The sequence below is a fragment of the Chlorocebus sabaeus genome, chromosome 11 (genome assembly GCF_047675955.1).
Source record: "Chlorocebus sabaeus isolate Y175 chromosome 11, mChlSab1.0.hap1, whole genome shotgun sequence".
Classification (NCBI taxonomy): domain Eukaryota; kingdom Metazoa; phylum Chordata; class Mammalia; order Primates; family Cercopithecidae; genus Chlorocebus; species Chlorocebus sabaeus.
In genome coordinates this window covers 75,320,996-75,344,712 of record NC_132914.1, presented here as the reverse complement: position 1 = coordinate 75,344,712, position 23,717 = coordinate 75,320,996, and the positions used below count along the sequence as shown (strand labels likewise).

Below are 23,717 nucleotides of genomic sequence, written 5' to 3'. Positions count from 1 at the left end.
TATATAAAATTGAATGACCCTCATAAGTTATATGAGTTCATTCATAATATACATGATATATCATATATATCATATATATGTCATATATATATGAAGAGACACTAGAAAGGAAAAGAAAATGATAGCATCAATTACACTTGGAAGAGAGGTGTGTTGCTTTTAATTTAGCAAAAGCTGTCTGTGATACTGTTCTCTGATACTCCTTTAGCAATAAAATAGTTCATATTAATTATGTTGATCTATAAGTGAAGATTCAAATTAATCTGCTATAATTTGCTATTATTATAATTTATCTGTGAAACTAGGACAAATAAATAGATCCCTAATTAAATCTAAAATATATATAGACCCATAAAAGTAATTAGCTGGCCATGTTATTTCTAAAACACTGAAGGAATATGTACAGAAAAAAAATCAAAAGAAAAAAATTAACTTCATAACTTATATTTTATGAACCACTATTTCTAGAGAAAGACAAGAAGGTTAGAGCTGACATTTTATAATTGTCTCCCTGACCACTGTTAGATTACGACTCACTAACATTGCTGTCATACTTTTTTAAGTCAAATGACATAAAACCAAGCATTAATTCCCACCCAGGTTACAACCCCATCTCTGAAATACTCATTTCTTGCTGTACATTGCAATTTCCAGGGTGGTTACTTTGGTAACATCTAGACGCTTTGGGGTTCCTTCTGAATGTGGCCAGTGACTTTCCCTATTCCTCTGTGCTATACAGGACAAAATATACATGCGGATACCAACATAATCTTTAATCCTCTTTTAGGCTGTTGATTTTCAGCTAGAAGTTTGTTTTCTAGAATTAGACCATACATGTCAAGGTCTGTTACAAAATCAGTTCTCATAGAAAATTTATGTATCTTGGCATCTCAGCAAAGAAATCCTTGATTTCAGTGAGATCAATGGAACCATTTTTAGAAAATCACTGCCAGACCTGAAGCTAATTTTCTCTAATTCTACAACATCTGTAAATCTCATATGGAAGTCTGGATTTTAATCAGCCCTGCAGCCTAACAAATGGCTAGTGATGCTTAAAGAAAATAAACACCAAAAACTATTTGACAGGAAAACCACAAAAATAACATAAAAGAGCAATATGGGCTACAGGTTCCAGAAAATCTATTGTTTCATTGACAGTTTTAAAGACTCCATAGGCAGGTAATTCAAAAATAGGAAAAAGTGTTGGTGTCATATAGGGTGTCTTCTTCATGAAAGATTAGTTTTCACTACGATGAAAGAAACCCAGTGAAACCACTGGGATCCCAACACATAGATGAGGACATGTAACGATGGAAAGAAGTGATAATAGAGGAAAGAATAAAATGCAAAGTGAATCTGTACCACAGAGGGGCTGCAGAAATGCCGGCAGTAGAATAGATATATCTTTCCAAGTCTTTAATTCTACCCAACTTCCAAGGCTGGTTAAATGAAAAGATCCCTCAGCAATGATTAATCCCCTTAAATAATGTTTACTACTGTATGACTTCTCATTAGGCATACAAATTTAAGAGGCTGCAGGTAAATAGTATCCACATTGTCCAACCAGACTCTCACAAATTCACTGTGATAAAAATACTGGTAGCAATAAGTATGTGTGCTGTGCAGCCATACTCTTGGAAGGAACAAGACCTGAGCATTTGGGCGTACAGAATCAAAAAATAAATATGTTATTATTTAAAATGCTGCATATGTTTTATAAATGAAATGAATCTTATTTGCATTTTTCACATAATTGCCTAATAATACACATCCCAGACATTCTTGTTAAGTTGTCAATAAAATTTTCAACACTAGTAAATAGAGAACATATGCTTCAAGAAGAGACTCCTATTAAAACAAATGTAAACAAAGCCAGAGTCAGTGTTTTCTTTTGTGCAATTTTGTTAGCAATATTACTTATACCAATTCATTAGTTAAAATGAGCCAGGAACTATCTGAACATTTTATAGGCATAATCTAATTTAATCATCTCAATAATCCTGCAAGGGTAAACACCATTGTTAATTATTTTGCAGAAAAGGATACAAGCTTGGAGAAGTGAAGTAACTTACCCAATCTCGGCTAAGATTTACAAAATGGCTGAGCAGGCAGGGAAACCCAGCTTTTGCATTCCTAAGCTTGTACTTTTAATTTCTATGCCACAATGTCGCTGACAAATTTACAGAACTCAAAACCCACTGCTGAATGAGTCTGGATGACTTAGTTGTAGATCACCAATTGGCATTATTATCAAGATGCATTTTAGTCAACATTTGAGTTTGCGAACCAGCTAGTCTCTTTCTTGTAGTTATATCTCCTCATCCTCCTTTGCCAAAATCCTGTGTTCCCAAATAATCTGTTCTTGGCTCTACTCAAAATTTTTAGCCTGTCCTTTTTCCTAAGTGCCAGTTTTCCATTTCAAACTGCCTGCCTGACATCTCCTCCTGAATGTTCAGCCCACACACAATATGTTTCTTACTGAATTCATCTTCTCCCTTCCCAAATCCATCCCTTCTACTACATCTTCTATTTCTGCTCATCATTTTCACAATCACTTTAGAGGGAAAGAAACTAGCGTGAATTGCCACTATAGTAAGCCGTATGATTATTTACAAATATTCTATCTACTTTCCCTTTTTGTGGATTATACATATCTATCTCATTGACTTTTGGCCTTGGCCATGTGATGTGTTTTGGCCAATGGAATATGAACATACATGGGATATGCCAGAACCTTTAAGGGTCAGTGCAAGTTTCTGCTGCCTCTTTTGCCCTTCCCCTCTGTCTTAAGAAAAGACATCCCAAACAGGGGTTGCTTCTTCAGTCTAGGTCTAGTAATAAGAAAACAAATCAAGTCAAGTCACAGCAGGTAATTCACAGCTGTGCCATGTATTGTGAAGAAGGAATAAATGCTTATTACTGTAAGCCACTGACATTAGAGGGTTACTTGTTACTGCAAATACAGGTTTTTTTTATTCTCACTTTAATATCAAATCAGCTGCATTTTGCATTAGTTCTCTATTTAAAATATATCTTCTACACTTTATTTTTATAGGAATACAATCTAATTATGTTGATTATTACCCATCCCTTTGATGATGGCAATTCTTTTTATATTTCTTTTTCTCTTTTTTTATTCTAACAAGATGACTCTTTCTGAAGTAAAATTTTATCGTTTTACTCCTCTATTCAAACATCATAAATAATTTTCCAAGAGGAAAGAAAAGATCTCACAGAAGACTAAGTAATCAATCATATCAAAGAGTGCTGATAGGTCAAGTCAGGAGAGAAATGAAAATTAAACAATGAATTTAGTAACATCGATTTTCTATCAATGAAAGCCATTGCCAGTCTTAATAAGAAAGTCATTGATTAGTTTAGTAAAAACAGTTTTAGAAGAGTGATGGGGTAAAACACAGAATGGATTGGATTCAACAGACAACAGAGAGAAATTGATGATAGCAAGGTAACTTTAAAAAAATATTTCAAGGGATTTATTGCAAAGGAGAGCAGAGAGAGAGAGAGAGAGAGAGAGAGAGAGAGAGAGAGAAAGAGAGAGAGAGGGTGGTGGCCCAAGGACAATATGGAATGGGGGGGGGGGTGTTTGGGGTTTGTCTACTTTGTTTATAGTGAAAGAGAAACTTCAAAATGTTGGTGTGCTGATGGGAATGACATAGTAAAGACCAAAAAAAAAAATTGGTGATACAGGACAGTTTAGAAATAACTGGAGCTATAACTTTGATCACAGAGAGGGAATGGGTTCCAGTGCCTAACTGGAGAGTTTAGCCTTTTATATTTAACTGAGACAGTTCATACACAGTAACAGGAGGTAAGACTGATATAAGTGTAAACTACCAGTAGGGAGGTAGCTGGGATGATGAGACTAGTATTTGGATTTCTTCCATTTTCTCAGGGAAACTGTAAACATGCTAACTGAGAAGGGGAAAGAAAGACTGGAAATTTGAGGAGAAAGAATAGTTGTGAATTACTCGTTAAGAGAATGACAGAGTGCAGCAGGGAAATGTAGGATTTCTGCGCACACCACTAGTCCACTTGAGATTACTAGTCATGAATGTACTATGAAATCAGTCTGCATGATATTTATAGTTTTCTACAATCACATTCAGCTGGGCAGGAGCACAGTAGATGAAATGTTGGTTTTAACTGAAGTTGAGATTTTTCTAGTCAAATAAGCAAAAAAGAAAGGGGTAGTGGAGTAGAAAAAATATCCAAGAAAGGTTTTTTCTTTGGCTGGTTATTTTTGATAGATCATGGAACCTAACTTGTAAAAAGAAATATATGACAACTCAGCAAGTATTTAGGATTCTGATGAGTTAAGTATCAATGAATTGCAGGTACCGGTCAGATTATATTATTCTTGGAGCCAGAAAAAGAAAGGGAGTGAACTGGAAAAATAAGAGTAGTTGTTAGACAGCATGATACTCAACCCTGTTTGAATGGAGAAGGTGAAGTTTTCACTAAGGACAAGTTCCAGGGTGTGACAGTGGGAGTGTGTGACTAAAGTATGAGTAGAATGGAAGGCAAGATCATTAAAGGATAAGGTGTCAAGGTTCTGAGAAGCGAGGCTATGGGTCAGTGGATGTGGATATCACAATCAATTACAGTAAGAGTAGTGTTAGAAAGTCACAAAATATTAGAGTTAAAATCTTGAATAACCCAGGGACAGTAACTTAAGTTTCTTGAAATGATAACAAGGAGGGATAGCAGGTGGTCTATATTGATGGTAGGAACTTTGTTATGGTTTGAATGTTTACTCCCTCCAAACTCACATTAAAATTTAACCCCCAGTGCAGCTGTATTAAGAGGTGAAACCTCTATGAGGTCACTGGGTCATGAGGGCTCTGCCCTCATGAATGTATTAACCCATTCATGGATTAGTGGGCTAACAGACTAATGGGTTAGTGTGATAGACCTACTAATGAGTAGGTCTGTTATCAAAGCCAGTTTGGGTCTCTCTCAGCTGCCCCTCAGCATGTGATCCCCTGCACTGCCTTGGGACTCTACAGAGCATCCCCACTGTCGAGTAGCAGTGTAGCAAGAAGGCTCTTACCAGACGCAGTGCTCAACCTTGAACTTCTCAGCCTCCATAACTCTAAGAAGTAAATGTCTTTTCTTTATAAATTATTCAGTTTCAAATATTCTGTTACAAGTCACAGGAAATAGACTAAGACAGGCTTCGACATAGGCATTTCTTCAGAGGGGAGGTGATGATAAAAGTGGACATTTAACCCACCCCCAGGTCCAGGAGGAAAAGAATGTCGATAAGGAATACAGGGAGTCTTCAGGGGAGAGGCAGGTTTCAGTGAAAAGAACAAAGGGAATGGCTAATTTCAAGAAGAAATTACTAATAGAGGCACTTCAGCCAACAGTGGATTATGAATTCTAAGCAGCATATTGAAAGGGTTTCAGCTATTGGGAAGAAATGAAAAACGTGGTTTAAAAGTAGAGAATTTAGAGGGCTATAAGTTTGTGGGGGCATGGGTATCAGGGATAATCTTTTCTCCTAAAAGGTTGATATATGTCAAAACATACCTTTTCAATTAACTATGTTCTATTGAAATGCTAATGGTAGGAGAGCTACCACAGTGATTTTGTTTAACGACAGACTAACAGAAGTCATACACAGCGTGCCTAAAACCAAATACCAAAATATTCAACGCTGACTACCTTCAAGTGGAAACTTCTGAGAAAAATCAGTTTTTCACTGATCTGAAACAACAAGATATTCTAAAAACATGCGCACAGATATTTTCAAAACGGGTCATAAATTGACAAAATAACAAAATAATTCCTCAGCCCATATATTTATATTTGAAAATATAATGCATATGCCTGTGTATTAATATATGCCCTCAAGCCATGTATTAGTCTGTTCTCATACTGCTAATAAAGACATGCCTGAGACTGGGTAAGTTATAAAGGAAAACCATCTAATTGACTCACAGTTCCACATGGCTGGGGAGGCCTCACAATCATGGCAGAAGGCAAGGAGGAGCAAAGCCACGTCTTACATGGTAGCAGGCAAGAGGGCTTTTGTAGGGGAACTCCCCTTTATAAAACCATCAGATCTCATGAGACTTATTCACTAACACAAGAACAGCACGGAAAAGACCCGTCTGCGTGATTCAATTATCTCCTACTGGGTCCCTCCCATGACAGATGGGAATTATGGGAACTACAAGATGAGATTTGGGTGGGGAGACAGCTAAACCATATTAGCCAGGGAATGAGATCAATGAAAGAACACCCAGGAAAAGATCTACTTAAAAGTCTTGTTTTGGGAATGTTTGGCATTTCATATTGAAAGTTTATCTTTGCGGTGTGAGTAGATTCAGAAATAGTGTGAGCTGCAAAGGGAAAGGGGCAGTTGAGTGTGGAAGGCTCAGCACTGAGGATCCCTAACTCCAGGGAAGATCAAAGCCTTAGGCCCTTAACTTTGAAAAGGGAGAAACTTCATTTCCACAGAGAAAGAACAGCATAACACCTCAGATGAGCCTCTCTCCCACTTCCAGATTTGCCCCTGCCTACTTACATGGGTAAATAGATCTAGGCCAGAATTTTAGGAAAAAAAGCAGCAAGAAAGAAAGTGAGAGGAAATGGTGACAGCCTGCAAGAGACTGCCAGCGAGATGGACAGCTGACTCAAGCTGGGAGGAGCATCCACAGCACAGCACACCTCCCCGACTCATCTCTTAACATTCACGTGCTGTAAAGGGTTGCAATCCGGGGCCCTCAAGCCATGCTGAGCACCAAGACCTTCATCTATACTCAGCCTTTGCTGGGCTCTCCATGAGCTTTACAGTACTGAACTACCAGGTTCATTAGTTGTACCTACACATGGAGAATCATAAAAGGCCTAAGAGTGCCTGTTGACTCTGACCAATAGAGATTCTTTCAAGAAAAGAACATTCCTGGTAGTCAGAATAATCAACTTCTCTCTCTCTTAATGTATTATCACGCTGTAGTTCATAAGATGCTAGAGTTGTTATAACAACAGACCTAACTGAATATTGAATATATACATTAAAGAAAGACTCAAAAGACTTATATAGCCTGATAGGTTTTTCTCCTAAAAAATTAATAAATCAAATTCTGACTTCTCTATTTCCGGTCTTATGCCTTTCCTGTTCATACCTGCTAGCTTGTCAAATGGATACAATCTCTAAAACACACTGGACTTCATTTATCATGACTAAATTGCCTGTGGTTGACAGGATTTTGAATTAGCCTACTTGTTATTATCAAATGCATGTGCTCAGCTAAATAAAGTCATAAGACAAGCAAGTTTGAGGTAATTAGATGGTGTTGATTGTACCTGCAGTATGCACTTCACTTTCATGATTAATTCTGCATTGAAGACTACACATACTATTGTATTCCACAAAACAGAGCATCGAATAAGAGAAAAGAGTCCAGGGTACCTCATGACTACCAGTGTCAATTTGAACACCATTATCTCACCATGAGTAAATGGTCCAATATCTTAGAAAAACTCCAAAACGGCAGCAGATCAAGAATTATGATCTATTTCAGATAGAAATTAAACTATAATGGGAAAAAGTAAAGTCTAAAAGTCATAATCAATACTGATACCCACTGTGTTAATGAGTTTCTGTCATTACAATAACAATGGAATCAAAAGGGTAGGAAAAGTATCTCTCGAAATTGTGGTGATTAACTCTTTAATCCAAAGAGAAGATTTATACAGGTGAAAATTTATTTTAAAAGTATATTTCAAGATAGAGAACTTGTAAAAGTTATTTCAAGATAGAGAACTTGTAAAAGTTAATTTAAGGCTCACTCTGTATATCACATAGACAACTTAATGTTACAAAAGGGTTTTTAATGATCTTTGGAAAATGAGAGAATGCTTGACCTAGTCTTTCTGTTCTCTTGCTAAGGGGACATGATACTTTCACTTTCCACTTTCTACTGGCCCTTTGTACTTTTATACTTTGTGTGTCAGTCAGACCACATGAGTACCTACTATGCAAGAGATAAAACTTTTAAGTTAGAAACAGTGTAAACTATACCCTATCCCCAAATTATTTTTGTCTAAAATGCCAGGTTTAAGAATGTGTAGATGGTTATAATTTAAGATTTTATTGTCAACAGAATGGGTGGGGAAGAGGGTAACAAGTTCATGACATATTAAAATATAGACAAATACATTTTTATGTTTATATATCAACTCTCCATGCTTCAGTGGCCTCATTTACACAATGCAGGATACAATATCTACGATTATGAACACAAGGAACTTAACACAGTATCTGTCATACGATTACTTAAACACATATAAGTGACCTTCACTTTCTTTACTGTCCTATGTAGGCAAGAGAGTAGCCATTATTTATCATGCATGGAATCGGTAGAAACTCCATTTAGAGGGTAGGCCTAATCATTTGTACAGTGTTCTCTTTGGATATGGTTCCATTCCAGATATAAGACCAGGGCACTGGGGTATCTAGCCATTCTCTAAATAAAGAAGCCTTCTGTTTGTTGTCTTATTTGTAAATAAGTGAGTTTTCAAAAATTAACTGATTTCTGACATCTGCTAATAATTTTTTCTATGAAAAGAAGAAAACGATTTGTGACTGACACTGTATAATATACTTATGGTGTGCTATCTTATGTATTCTTTATAATCATCCTTTTAAAGTAGGTTTGGGATTGTGAAACAGGTATCAAATACCAAATAAAAAATATCAAAAAATATCAAAAAATGCCTCCTTTTGCTGATAAGAATGTTATCAATCATGAAAATAATGAATGCATCAATGGCAGGCTAATAAAACTTCAGAGATAAGAAATGATCATGCTTTGTTTTAAAACACATTTCTTTCAAAATTTATGATTCTAGCCTATTTTTTTCCAAGGCATTTCCAGCTAGCTAAGCTATAAATCTAAGTCTTTATATCTAAAAATCTCATACTATCTTTTCATTTAAAAATAAAAAAAGACATCTTTAGAATTCTTGTGCTAGCTCATCCTTGCGCTGGATGTAGGACTCAATGGCACATCAGTTCTTCATGCTGTGACAGTTCTAGCTACAAAAGGTGTGACACTTCCTAACACCAAGGTACATACACAGCTGGAGTTTTCAAATAACAGTTTTATTTTGGAGTCAATTCTGAGTGTTGCTAGGACATAGGAGGATGTTATTTGTGTATATGCCTTTTGATCTATTTAAGGAATCACAAAGTTAAGTGGCTATAAACCAGCAAAATATTTGCTAGAAATATGATCAAAATAATATTTTTCTTTATAATTTGATTTTTCTAAACACTGCTTCTCTCTTGCTAAAGTGGTTAAGTGTTCAGATGATTTCACTATGCCACATTATCTTCTGGGTGTTTTGAAGGGAGGGGAAAGCAAATCTCAGACAGTCATCTTTCCATGGAGAACTGTCTCCATGCAGTTCTAGTTGTCTATTATTGTGCTGTGAGGTTATTGAGAGAGAATCTATGGCTTTACATTTAAAAAAGTGGAAAGAGTGAAATGCAACTCTCATACTTGTTACTTGACCTCCTAGAAATTAGGTTTGATGTAGAGCAAAGAGAATGAGAATGTCACTGTTTGAACTGTGTACCTTCCAAAATTTGGTTGTTGAAATCCTAATCCTAAAACCTCAGAATATGACCTTACTTGGAGATAGGGTCTTTGCAGAGGTAATCAAGTTAAAGTGAGCTCACTGGAGTGGAACCTAATCTAACATGACTGACGTTCTTACTGAAAGGAGAAATTTGGACACAGACACACACAGGGGAGACAATGTGAAGACACAGAGAAGTCAGCCAACTACAAGACAAGGAGACATAATCCCTCCCTCATGGCCCTCAAGAGAAAAGAAGCCTACCAAAGCATGGATTTCTAATGTCTAGCCTCCAGAAGGGTGAGACAATATGTTTCTGTTTTTTGTTTTTGAGACAGAGTTTTGCTCGTGTTGCTCAGGCTGGGAGTGCAATGGCACGATCTTGGCTCACTACAACCTCTGCCTTCTAGGTTCAAGCGATTCTCCTGCCTCAGCCCCGCAAGTAGCTGGGATTACGGGTGACCACTACCATGGCCAGCTAATTTTTGTATTTTTAGTAGAGATGGGGTTTCACCATGTTGGTCAGGCTGGTCTCAAACTCCTGACCTCAGGTGATCCACCGGCCTCAGCCTCCCGAAGTACTGGGATTATAGGCATGAGTCACCACACCTGGCCAATATGTTTCTGTTGTTTAAGTCACCCAATCTGTAGTACTTTGTTATAAAGTCCTAGCAAAATAATACAGACAATCAATGTTAAATTTAAGAGTCTAACAGTTACGATTTGGATTTGTTTCAGCACCATGGGAGTCAGCAAACTATGGCCATGGAACAAATCCACAGTGTACACTGTTACTTAAGAATGTTTTTTACATTTCTAAATAGTTAGAAAAATTGAGGACAATGTGTTTTCTCTCATTGTGTAAACAGATACACAATATCTCGATTTTACCTCTTGGCCCATAAACCTTAAAATATTTATTGTCTGGGTCCTTTAAAGTTTGTAAACTCTGGCCCAGATAAGAATCAAGCTGAGTTGAAATCCAACTTAATTTAATTATTGAAATTTGGGTTAACTTTATTGAGCTTTCATATTTTTATTTGTGGAACAGAGCTTTCTAATGATGTTCCTTATTTTACAGAATTAGTATCAAGGAGTAAAACAAAAAATGAAGAATATGAAAAAGTTTAAGAAATATGGAAACGTCCATACATATAATTGTATTTTTTCAGAAAATATTTGTATAAATTACATATACAACAAATATTAGAAGTCTATCATTCACTCAACACATTTTCTAAAATCAGAGATGAATTCTTTGATGTTTTAGACATAATCCAAAGATACTTTAAGCAGAATTTCCACAGTAAATTGCCATCAGATATCCTAGCATTATACTTTGCTATTTAAATTTATTAATATCTTGGTCAAAATATTTTACAATTACCACAAGCTAGAAAGCCTTGAATTTCTTAAGCAAGCAAAAACAGGTAGTAATATTTTGGATTATATGGTTTTTATAGACTTTCATACTTAATAAATTCTCCTCCATAATGATTTTAAACGTTAATACCCTAGCTACATGCTTTTTACACCTGTGTTTTTTTTAAAAAAGCTCTCAAAAGAAAGCATGCCATTCATTCATTCATTTACAAAAACATTTATTGAGTACTACTAGTGAATCAGGCCCTGTGCTAGATGCAGAGACTATAAAGTCAGAAAAGACATGAAATAAATACTTTCAAAATAATATGGGAAACATTAAGATGCACATGATGGCATAGGGTTTCGGGACATCACATGTGTATTTTGTGATGAGAACTGCATTTGATTCTGGGAGTCCCTATCTTTGAGTATTTCATAGGTTTCTGGAAAAGACAGACACAGAGTCCTCAATATAATATGGCGAATTATAAGACTGACGCACAACTAGTGCACAGAGAAGGAGCACTGAGTCTATGAGGTTTTGAGGAGAGTTCACAGAGAAGGAAACACCTGAAGTGAGTCTTGGAGGATAAACAAGAGATACGAAGGAAGCCAGAATTGGTATTCCAGGTTGAGTATGGGATTTCAGGCATAAGGAATGCCATGGAATAGCAGGTTTCAGGATGGTGGTGGATACCAACAAATAGTTACACATTTTCATATTGTAAACTGTGACACCGGGCAAACCAAGAGATAAGGCAAGCCTGTGTGCCAGATGCCAGGATGCTCAGATTGGGAAAACAAGAAGGGAGAGAGTAGAGAAAAAGTGCATTGGGAATTCCATAGAGTAAGCTTATTAAGAGGTAAGTAAACGCTTAGGCTGTGACAATGCTTCTTTGGCATCCATGATTGTTTCAGGATGTCCTAACCTGTTCAACCTACTTGACTCTTGGGAACTTTGCAGAAGCTTGTTTCTCTCCCACTGGATTTGAACCTTGAATTATGTAGGACTGAGAGTGCATTGTTGTAATCAAAGGAGGGCCTCACATTTCATGTTAGTAGTCATGAAAATAATGAATAGATCAATGGCAGGTTAATAAAACTTTGGAGATAGGCAATAATTTGTCTTAAAGCACATTTTAAGTTTTGTCTTAAAGCACATTTCTTTAAAAATTGATGACTGTGGACTAGTTTTCCCCAAAACGGTTTCAGGTAATTAAGCTATAAATCTAAGTCTTTATATCTAAAAATCTCATACTGTCTTTTCACTTAAAAAAAAAAAAAAAAAAAAAAAACCCTTTAGAATTCTTGTGCTAGTCCATCTTTGCATTGGATGTAAGACTCCATAGCCCCCAAACTCTATCTAGGAAAAACACTACAGCCAGGCCAAGAGATAAAGGTAATCAAATACCGTTCTATTCAGCCACATCCAAATTCATAGTAACTATGGGCTTCTCACTTATGCAAACAATACATACTTTTTTTTCTTAAGTTGTTTTTAATATGATTTTCTGTCACAATCTAAAGAGTACTATTCTTGTAACTGTTAGTTTCATTCATTTTATAAATATAAAAATGAGGCCAAGAGAGCTCACTTTCCAGACTCACACAAACAACCAATGGCTTAGACGGGATCATAAACCAGGAATCTAAAATCTAAATCACCTTTCTGTGATTAGTTATGTTAGATTACTTCTCACAACACTATGTTTTCTTCACATATGTACTGCTTACAATGATGTACGGACTTGCAGTCAGTAAGCACGTGACAAATACACAAGGAAAGTAAAGGATCAGTGATAGTCCTGATCGGGTAGACTCACACCAGGTTGCCAGGATTACAGGATTCAAAGAGGGAAAAAAGTTCTCAATATTTAATTAACCTGTTTTAGCTCTCAAGTGTACAGTGTGTCCCGTCCAGATTACCTTTCTTTTTTTCTTTTCCCAGAGGAAACTCTCTAGTCTTTTGCTAAGATAGAAAAAAGACAGTTATCTACTATTTCAAGAGTTGGGTTGGGGACCTGGAGGTCTGACCACTTCTTAAAAAGCTTCTGATCCAATTCCTCCTGTTTTTTCTTCATATTCATCCCTACATCTCAAATCAGAATTAGTAGAAACCAAATGCCAATTGGCATTGGAATACTAATTCTGTCTTCCGTCATATCTTCGTTTGTTTGTTTTGAGACAGAGTTTTGCTCTTTTTGCCCAGGCTGGAGTATAATGACGCGATCTCTGCTCACTGCAACCTCCACCTCCCAGACTCAAGTGATTCTCCTGCCCCAGCCTCCCGAGTAGCTGAGATTACAGGCGCCAACCACTACACCTGGCTAATTTTTGTATTTTTAGTAGAGATGGGGGTTTCACCATCTTCGCCAGCTGGTCTCGAACTCCTGACTCTCAGGTGATCCGCCCACTTTGGCCTCCCAAAGTGCTGCGATTACAGGCATGAACCACCACGCCCGGCTATATCATGTCTTTTACTTATCCTCCAAGACTCACTTCAGGTGTTGTCTTTTCTGTAAACTCTCCTCAAAACTTCACAGGCTCAGGGACCCTCCTTTATGCCCTAGTTGTATGTCAATCTTATAATCTGTGATATTATTTTTGAAGACTCTGTGTCTGTCTTTTCCAGAAGCCTATAAAATATCCAAGAATAGGCACTGTGTTCTACTATTTGATCCTAAAATTCCCAAGCCTTTTTGGGGTTCCTGTAGTATAAATTGCCTCCTTCTTGACTTTTCCCACAGTGTTCTAGTTAAAATTTGATCAAGTTTAATGTCAAGGTGAGTCTTATAAAAAAAAATAGCATTTAGAGTTACAATCTACAGCTTGGGCTAGTTGTAGCGTCGAAACATCTTTTGAATTTCAGTGGCAATTGAGGTTTAACACTCCCTACTCTAATGCTCTTCTAATACAAGACTCTTGAGTAAAAAGCCTAGGATTGAGCACAGTGATTGGCAGAGAGTAGGTTCTCAACAAGTGGGTGTGATATGAATTAATTCCCTAACGGGCATTATAAGAAAGTACTGGAAGCCTCTGAGGTTACTTACAACGGGCACAGTTAATTTTAAGATTTGAAGAGAAGTCCAGAACCAGTTCAAATTCTTGCAATCATGAGCAGAATGGCAAAACGAATTTGAGAGGGCATCAATAACAGTTTTTTCATGTCCCTAATGTTTTGCATTGGTCTCTCCCCACTTAGAGTAAAGAAATGTGGGCAGAAAAGGCAGGCCATCTGGTTATAAAATGAAGTAATTATATTTACTTTGTCTCTTTCCATCTCAGTCTGTTAATCTTTATTGTGTTTGCTTTTAATTACAATGGAGAACCAGTAAGCTAATGAAGGAAATAGTTAAGACACGGGAATATACTAATTCTGTGATTGTACTGGAACAAATCAACATGGATAAAACGAATTATTAGTTTACACACACTAGTGACAAGCATCATGAATCTGATCCCTGAGATATTTGCTTGGTGGCTTAGGAGAAATCTCTGTTGCCTTTACTTTTCCTAGTTGGAAAACACTTGGAAATCATAAAGGTCTCCCACCCTTATAACGGTTGACCCCATGATTTTATGAGAACTGGCATGATGCCCTTTGTCATGGCAATGTAATTTTCTGCACATTGCTAATAATTGCAGACTTAGATATTTAGTATTAACTATGTATTTAGATTTGAACTTAGGCTTGCTTCAATACATGATGAGTTACAATGGCAACCTCAGACTCATACAAAATCATGACAATCTTTAATGCCTTTTGGAAACTCTGTGATTTCAGCATGTGGATTACAGTTTCACAAATCAAAACAATCCATCAGGTAGCACAATACAAAAATAATTTCTATGATGTACTATGCTTTTATACTTTCAATAAAAGCATGATTATATAGGAAAATCAGTATACATATGAAGTTATATTGATTAGTTTATAATTAAATTTAGCAATTACTATATTTAGGAATATAGTTTAGATAACAATGTGACAGACAACCCAAAATATAACTGGAAAAGGTATCTTCATTACCACAAGTTGTGGAATTTTGTTCATATTCAGTATAATATATAGTATCTGGAGCTTTGCCTTTCTCTCCTTTGAGATTCATTTTGCCATCATATTGACTGAACAGCTACCTGGATGAATCATCCACATAACCTAATTTTGACTTCTATTATCATTCTACTTCAGTAAGCCAGGTTATAGCTTGCAATTTGTTCAACCCCTCAGTAAATCTCTACCTCTCAAATGTGAAATTTATTATTATTTTATTTTAATTTTTGGTAAAAAACCTTCTAATCAACCTCTTTGATCCCCTTCCTTTCATTAAACATGCTCAGGGGCTTCAAAGTAATGTTTTCAGAAGGCTTTATCAAGGTGCCAGCAGGTGTGTGTCTGAAGAGGGCCTGATTTCTGGTTCATAGGCAGCTGACATTTTGCTGTAACCTCACATGGCAGCAGAGGCCAAGGGGCACTCGATAGTGGGTTCTTTTCTAAGGGCACTAATAGCATTCATGAGACCTCCCCTCTTGTGACCCAATCACTTCCCAAAGACCTTACCTCCAAATATCATCACAAGGGGGACTGGGTTTTAATATATGAATTTTGGAAGGAGATAAACATTAAGTCTATTGCAGTGCTATAATCTTTTTCCTGATTATTCTATCTTCCTTAAGACTTACCACCTTATTTTGTCTAGGAATTCACTCTCTGTACCAGATCAAATTCCTTTCTCCCCAAAATAAAACAGAGCAAATCAGCAATAATCTTCATCCTGTCCCTTTTGTTGACTTCTATCTGATCTCTCTCCTTACCTTCACTGCAACTTTCCTGAAGATCTCTCTTCATTGTTTCAACCTCCTAACTTCTTCACCTTTTCATAACCTAGCATGCTCCTTCAGTACTTCATTGAAACTAACTTTGATAAAGCCACTGATAAGAAACTAGTTGCCAAACATCACTTATCCATGGAGTTGGACAGTATTGCATATTTCCTCTTCTCTCCACTTCAAAAAACATCAGTTAACCCTAGTTGTCCTTTGATCTCTGTGTTAAAGCAGATTTCTCTGTCTCTCCAAAGGTGGTTCTTCTTTTATTCACTCTTTCAATGCTAAGAATTCATTCTCAGGGCTTGTTTTCTTACTGCACATCTGAGATACAAATGTTCCTAGCTTGCACAGTGCAGAGTCACAGATTGGTTTAAACAAAATTTAATTCATTACTGTCATAATAGGCCTCAGGCAGGCAGGAGGCCAGCTCCACTGAATGATGCTATGGCTGGGAAGCTGACCTCAGATTCGCGCTGTCTTGCATTAAAATCTCCAAAAAGAGCTCAGATAGTTTTGCCACAGTTACCTCACCTGCTGGGCAGGCTTCTCATGACTGGTGGCATTTTCACTCTGCACAGGTGGTATCACCAGCTCCATCTCTGTGAGAAACTTCAAGAAACTAGGACAGTTACAGGACCATAAATGCAATCTTCACTCTCTCCTGCTTTATATAACTATGTCTGTGAATTTCTAGAGTTTTCTGCCACTGAAGAAAGTTTTTTGTCTTTAACTGTATCTGTGAATTTCTAGAGTTTTTGGCCACTGAAGTAAGTTTTTTGTCTTTAACTGTATCTATTGATCTTATGTATCTGTTAGGAGAGTTCTAACACTTAAAAATTGGGAAACTTCTCATAAGAGTCCAGACTCTTGGCTTCCATTTGGAAAAAAAAATCAAATACTTTAGTAATCCTTGGCTCTCTTTTCCACATTTATGCATTTCCAAAGGCAGCAATTTACAATATAAATATGCATATATACAATCTAGAGCTCATACACAAGCTAATTTTGTATACAATCGTATATAAGCTCTAGATTATATATATGATTATAATACATACTAATACTTTAATCCAGCACATACATAGTGACTGACCTTATATCCCCAAGGATATAACCACCTGGGAGTTACACAGGGTTATGAACTGAATTGTGTCTCCACCCCCTAATTTACATGAAGTATTAACCTGCAATGTGACTGTATTTGGAAACAGGACTTTTACAGAGGTAATTCAGGTTAAATTAATACATAAGGGTGGAAACCTAATCTAATAGCACTGGTGCCCTTATAAGAAGAGAGAGGGACACCAAATACCTCTCTCTATACAGATAGGCGGACAGGCAGGCAGGCAAGCAGATGACAAATAGATAGATAGATAGATAGATAGATAGATAGATAGATAGATAGATAGATAGATGGATCTCTTCAGGAGCACAGAGGAAAGGCCATGTGAGGATATAGCATGAAACCCACTCTCTGGAAGTCAGGAAGAGTTCTCATAAAAAAACAAATTTGCAGACGCCTTGCTCATAAACTTCTAGACTCCAGAACTGTGAAAAACTAAATGTCTATTGTTTAAGCCACCCAATCTGTGGTATTTAGTTATGAAAACCAAGGAGTATCATACACAAAGACAAAACCCAAGTTCCTCTAGAAATAGATGGTGTCCCCAGTCCCCTTTCCCACTGCCATTCTTTAGTTAGGTGGTCATCTAGTTTATTTTAGTCACTATCTAAGCACTCTACCTGTCTTTATCTCATCCCTCTTCAATATTCTTTCATTGCTGTGAGAGTTCCTTTTAAAATACAATGATCATAGCATGTGCTCTTGCCTTGAAGTGAAATAAAACAAACTAAACTTAGTAAAATAGCTCCTTGTCACCTATAAGTCCAAACACCCTAGTATGGCCCCCGCGTCCTTTGTTCCTTGTCTTCTTGACCACATTCCCAGTGCACTTCAGAATCCCATTATTGGTTCCTCACACCAAACTCTTCTATGCCTTTATGTTCTCACTCCCCACATTCCTTCTGATTTCTCCCAGGCTGGATGTCAAAAAGTTGTATGCTTTCTTTAAGACCCTGCTTAAATGCTACTGCCTTTTGAAGTCTTTCCTTTATACTCCCAGGAAGGAGTAACTGTTTCTCTTTGGTGCTTCTAAGGTACATTGTATAGACATCTATTATGAGTGGCCTTTGTTTACATTACTCTCTCTTACCATTAAACTGAGGAACTTTCACCCATATTGTTTTGTTTTATTTTTTCCCAAGGTGCTATTATGATAACAGGCACTTAGGAAGTAATCATATATTTGTTTATCAAATATTTGTGACTGTTAGCATAGAAGCTAGAGTAAGAACAATAATAGGAGTTAATAAAGTTCAAAACCACAAACATCTTGCAGTCCCCCAAAATGTACCTTTTAAACGTAGCCCAACACAATGTATAAAACCTACATATTTAACTGCCTGCTATAAATGTATCTGTGAAGTTGCTGGAGAGTCTCCAACATATCTACAAAGATTATACCCATTCTGTAATTTTTTTTTTTGTCAAGTAAATACAGCAATGGGGTTGGTGTTGGATTGATATGGAAAGTAAATGAACTGCAATATCTTTAAGCAATAAAATATTTAAAATACACTACAGATGGCTGCTGAAAGTCCTCCTTTTTCCTTTGGGGCCTTTTTAATGAGCTGGTAAGAGGAATTCAGTTCTCTATTGCCCATCACATTTTAACCAGAAGTTGATCAAAGGGGAAGCTACAGCCTTCACTACAACAATACAAACAATTCAAGTCCATTGCTATCCTAGCTAGCTGGCTGACTGCCATTGTGCTATGGCTCTGTGCTTTTGCACTTACACAGCTTTTAGAAAGAATAAGAAAAAAAATGCTGTGGATTTTTTTTTTCTTTTGGCTTTTAAGCTTTCTTGCCAGTGAATTGTTGCAAGCCTTATCATTTACGCATTAACTATAATGAATCAATCACTAATACGTTTCATATTATTTAAAAGACCTTTGACAAAAGTAATTGGGAACCACAAAATAGGAAGTAAAAGACCTGAATCCTTGTGCTATTAGCTGCATGCTCCTGGGTAAATAAATATTTCTGAGTTTCTATTATTATATTGGTCAAGTGAAGGCATTCAACTAAATCAAAATTTCATAAAATGCCACAGGAACAAGTTAACTATTATAAGAGAAAAAAGTGAAGGCATCAGTGAAAAAGCTCATGGAACACTGAATTCAATAAAATTAAGTAGATTTTATTTTGAACCTCAAGACTTCTCTGTACCTTTGATATGTTAATATCCAGCATTACTCTCTAAGAACAGATATGATACTCAGTTTTTTCAAATGTATATAACCCCAGAAAACTGATTTTTGACTTAGAATATCTACTATTGTCTTATGATACAAGAAACACTGGAAAAGTCCAAACTGTATGACATCTGAAAGGTCTTTAAAAAATGGTATAAATTTTTTTGATATGTATAATTGTTTTCTTTTAAAACTCACATTTCTATGTGTTATAAGCTGATATGATTATTTCCACAATTTATCTGATATATTTATTGAGTTCCTACAGTATGCTAGCTACTGGTGATACAAAGATGAATTAGATATTATTCTACATTTAAGTGTTTCATGTTCTATAAGTGAAGCAGACATGTGAACATGTAATTACTTACGTGACTGCATAACAGAAAAATCAACAGCATGCTGCAGGAGCAGAGAGAAGATATGTTTTGAAAATAATCAGAAAAATTGCTATGAAAGACTTTTTGGCCTTTAAAATGTGATTTGCTATGTTGTATGGATATAGCTTTTAGTAGAATAAAATTTCCCCAGTTGACATTTTCTGCAATTGTTTTCTAATTCCTACTACCTCAAATTTAAGGTGCCAAGATTAAAAGGTTAAGATAAATAGACTGGAAACATGTTTTTATATGATCTCTATTACAGTAATTTTTTTTTTAGTAAACCTCAACAAAAAGTAGTATCTTATATCTGTTCTCGCCTATCCTACTTGAAATGAGTAACAGAATTTAGAAAAATTTTTGAAACAATTTTTCATAGAAGAAAGTATTTTAAATTAACTGAGTCATACAACTACAACATTTAAGTCCATGTATTTTAAAATGATACACATCCCAAGTCCCTTCCCGAATATAAGATTTTAAAAGACCTTCAAACTTATCTCTAATTTTTAAAAAAACCTTCTATCTCTGCTAATAGGAGGATTTATACTATGACCTTATTGCAATTTAATTTATGCAAGCAGCTCAAGTTAAAATTATTCTTTTAAAAACCATTTATATAATCTTCAAAAACTGCATCTACCAAGCTGAACCAATTTATTTCAGGTATAATAAGTCATTATTTGATTGAATTTAAAAATTAGTGTCATCAGTGTATTCTAACATATCAATATTCTCATTCTCTTGACAGAACATCACTAATAGGGTAAATAAGAACTCTGAAATGTCATTTTTAATGTTTAAATATTTATGCTAGGACATTCATGTGTTTGTAGGCCTGGCGTATTTGTTCAACTTAATATAGTGATGCTTGAACTTAAGAACCACTTTGAGGGCTAAAGCTCAGATTACCAGGTCTTACCTGGAGATAGTCTAATTCAGAAAGTCTTGGATGAAGCTGAGAATCTGTCTTTCTATGACGTTTCAATGGCTGCTGCTGCTGCTGCTGGTCCAGGTTACACACTTTAAGAGGCACTGCTTTCACAGGTCCCAATTTATTAGACACCTATCTAGGTCTCTATGTTGTTCTGAGTTCCTCCGCCAGAGCCCAACCTGGGGCCCTGATGAAGCAAGGAGAGTTGATTATCCCACTGTCCCCAAACCAAAGTCACCTTGTGTTCATTTCTTGGTTCTGCCATCACAACCTCCTTTACCAAAAACTAGCAGATCTTCCCTCCCATAATGTTTTCTACTTTCAGCTAACAATAGTAGAATAATAGGTCATTAGTTTCAAAATGTGGCCCACACTTTGGGATTCTTTCCCTCTTATCACTGTCTATTTTTCGCATAACCCATTTTTCTCTTTCATAACATCCTTATAGTACCTTGGTTCTTTCTGGAGCTCATTTGCCACTCTATTTAATTAGATGCGATTGCCAGTCTATATCACTATATAGCCTAATTAATAAATAGCCTATATTCATTAATTTGTTAATTCACTCCACAAACATTTGTTAAAACCAACACATAAATAATATAACAAAAATTCTGCACTCATGGACTTACGTTACAGGTAGGGAGATGCTTCACACACACACATGCTTCACACCCACATACACACACACACACACACGAGTATATAGGCTAGAAGAGTAGGATACAGACAGGGTAGGAGCTGAGACTGTTCTAACCATTATGAGTTAGGATATCAACAGCCTGTGGGTAAGGAGAAACTGAAGACAAATATTAGAATTCCCTGGGTATCTAGCTTTTGGAGTTGACTGTACAAAAATGCACAATGAATTGTATACAGTTCCTATTTCAGAATATGAGTACATTGCACCTTAATCTTTTGTGTTTCTCATAAATGCTGAATTAAACAACTACTGTAGGTATTTAGACACAATAATTCTGAAAATATGCAATTCCTTCCTGCACAACAAAGTCAAAATTTTGAGTGAAGAGGGACCAAAATCAGGCCAGAAATGTATATTATAACATTTTCTTACCAAATCAATGTTCTTAAACAGTGATGATTCTGATAAATCAGCAGAGCAATTTCCAGCAAAATAATTAGTTCATCTCTCACACACACACACACACACACACACACACACACCCCTTTAAGAAATTTGAGGTAATAAAGAAGCAAAAATAAGCCTAAAGTAAGAGTTTTTCTATGTTTACAACACCTTCAAGAAAAGCAACAAGCTTATTATGCTAGATGATTTGAAATATGTTTTAATCTTTATATCATTAGCTTCCAGGTAAATCTGAGGATATCTGAACTGAATGAAATTTATTAACCAGAGTTTCTTTCTAACAAGGAAAATAAGTCTATGTTTGTAATTTTGCTTTTACAGATATTAACATATTCAACTATGTTACCTGAAATTAAAAAAAAAAAAATCTCCCTAGCCACACATTTATTTTCAGTATTACAGAGCTAAAATGGCCTTGTAAAGAAAATCATCCTAGTTTTAAAAATATCCCAAAATAGGCTAGATGCAGTGGATCACGCCTGCAATCCCAGCACTTTGGGAGGCCGAGGCTGATGGATCACAAGGTCAAGAGATGGAGACCAGCCTGACCAACATGGTAAAACCCCAACTCTACTAAAAATACAAAAATTAGCTGGGCATGGTGGCGCGTGCCTGTAGTCCCAGCTACTCGGGAGACTGAGGCAGGAGAATCGCTTGAATCCGGGAGGCTGAGGTTGCAGCAAGCTGAGATTGCGGCATTGCACTCCAGCCTGGTGACAGAGGGAGACTCTGTCTCACAGAAAAAAAAAAATCCCTAAAGAATTATCTATCAAAATAAAATATTTATCAAAATAACAAGTCCTTTGATTTACACTATTTAATAGGAGTTTCTCTTATTTTCTTATTATAAAATTGCTTCATGCACGCTTCACCATCATATATGCTGATAGCATTACCTGTCTGCATCCACTGTCACATCGTGAACCCCTCTCTGGATGACGTCCCGGGAACTTGCTGTATCTGGTATTCGGTTCAGACTTCTAGTGTATAGGTTAAGTCCTCCATCTGTCATGTACCTGAAAAGAAATGTCTAATTAATCCACAGAAAATAAAATCAACTCAACTGTACAATTTAACTTAAACAAACGGTGTCCACAATTTTCAATAATTACTCAAATATATTCTATTATCTTTTTTTTTCTGTATAAACATTCTACTCACCAGGGATAATTAAAATATTTTTTCAAGTTTACTAGGAAATCAATATTCCTGACTACAAGAAGTAACTAGACTATCAGAGAACCTATTTTTCTCTTTTGTTATTAATATTATGAATAGACTTGCAGATAATATAACTGTTAGAAAACTAAAAGGAAGAAAATTTCATTTTTGAAATACTGTTTTTGAAGAGGTCATAGGAGTAAAGGATCAAAGCCTAAACTTCCACCATATCTGCCATCTTCCTAGAATTCTGTTTCTATATTTAAATTATATTTAATATCTCATATCAGCTGCTGTCACAGCACTGTCAAAATCAGCTGTGTCCCCACCCAAATCTTACCCTGAACTGTAATAAGCCCCATGTGTCAAGTGTCAAGGGTGGGGCCAGGTAGAGACAACCGAATAATGGGGGTGGTTTTCCCCATACTGTTCTCGTGTTAGTGAATAAGTCTCACGAGATCTCATGGTTTTATAAATGGTAGTTCCCTTGCACAAGCTCTCTTGCCTGCGGTGCGCCATGTAATATGTCCCTTGCTTTTCCGCTATGATTGTGAGGCCTCCCCTGCCATGTGAAACTGTGAGTCAATTAAAACTCTTTCCTTTATAAACCACCCAGTCCCAAGTATGTCTTTATTAGCAGAATTACTTTATGTCTTTATGTCTTTATTAGCAGATAACTAATACAGCTATCTTCCTATAATTCTATGTTTTTATATTTAATATCTCATATCAGCTGCTGTCTGTCACAATTAGCTAATTTGTAAGTGCAGGGGTACACAGAGAATCTAAAGTGATCCTTACCACTCGCCTAAAGAAACTCCAGTTCAGCATCTTCCTTTACAGAAGCATAAATAACATTAAAAGATGCCCCTCAGATTAAATGTGCTAGGTAAAAAATCCATGCTGATAACGAATGATTGCTGTGAACCTTTTTTTAATGATTGTTTGGGGAAAAAGTCAAGCACCTAGGAGAGAAATCCTTACATGTAGACACGCAGACAGTTTCC

The 23,717-nt window shown here is 36.2% G+C and overlaps 1 protein-coding gene across 8 annotated transcripts in view; it reads right to left on the bottom strand.

Annotated features, from left to right (window-relative positions):
• The window catches only part of NAV3 (neuron navigator 3), a 905,452-nt gene that overhangs the window by 126,347 nt on the left and 755,388 nt on the right, over nucleotides 1-23,717 (bottom strand). For all 8 annotated transcript variants that reach the window (XM_008004102.3, XM_008004100.3, XM_008004096.3 and 5 more), the window contains one exon: nucleotides 22,446-22,565. In XM_008004102.3, coding sequence (XP_008002293.3) covers nucleotides 22,446-22,565 — 120 coding nt within the window. The remainder of the gene's footprint in view (nucleotides 1-22,445; nucleotides 22,566-23,717) is intronic.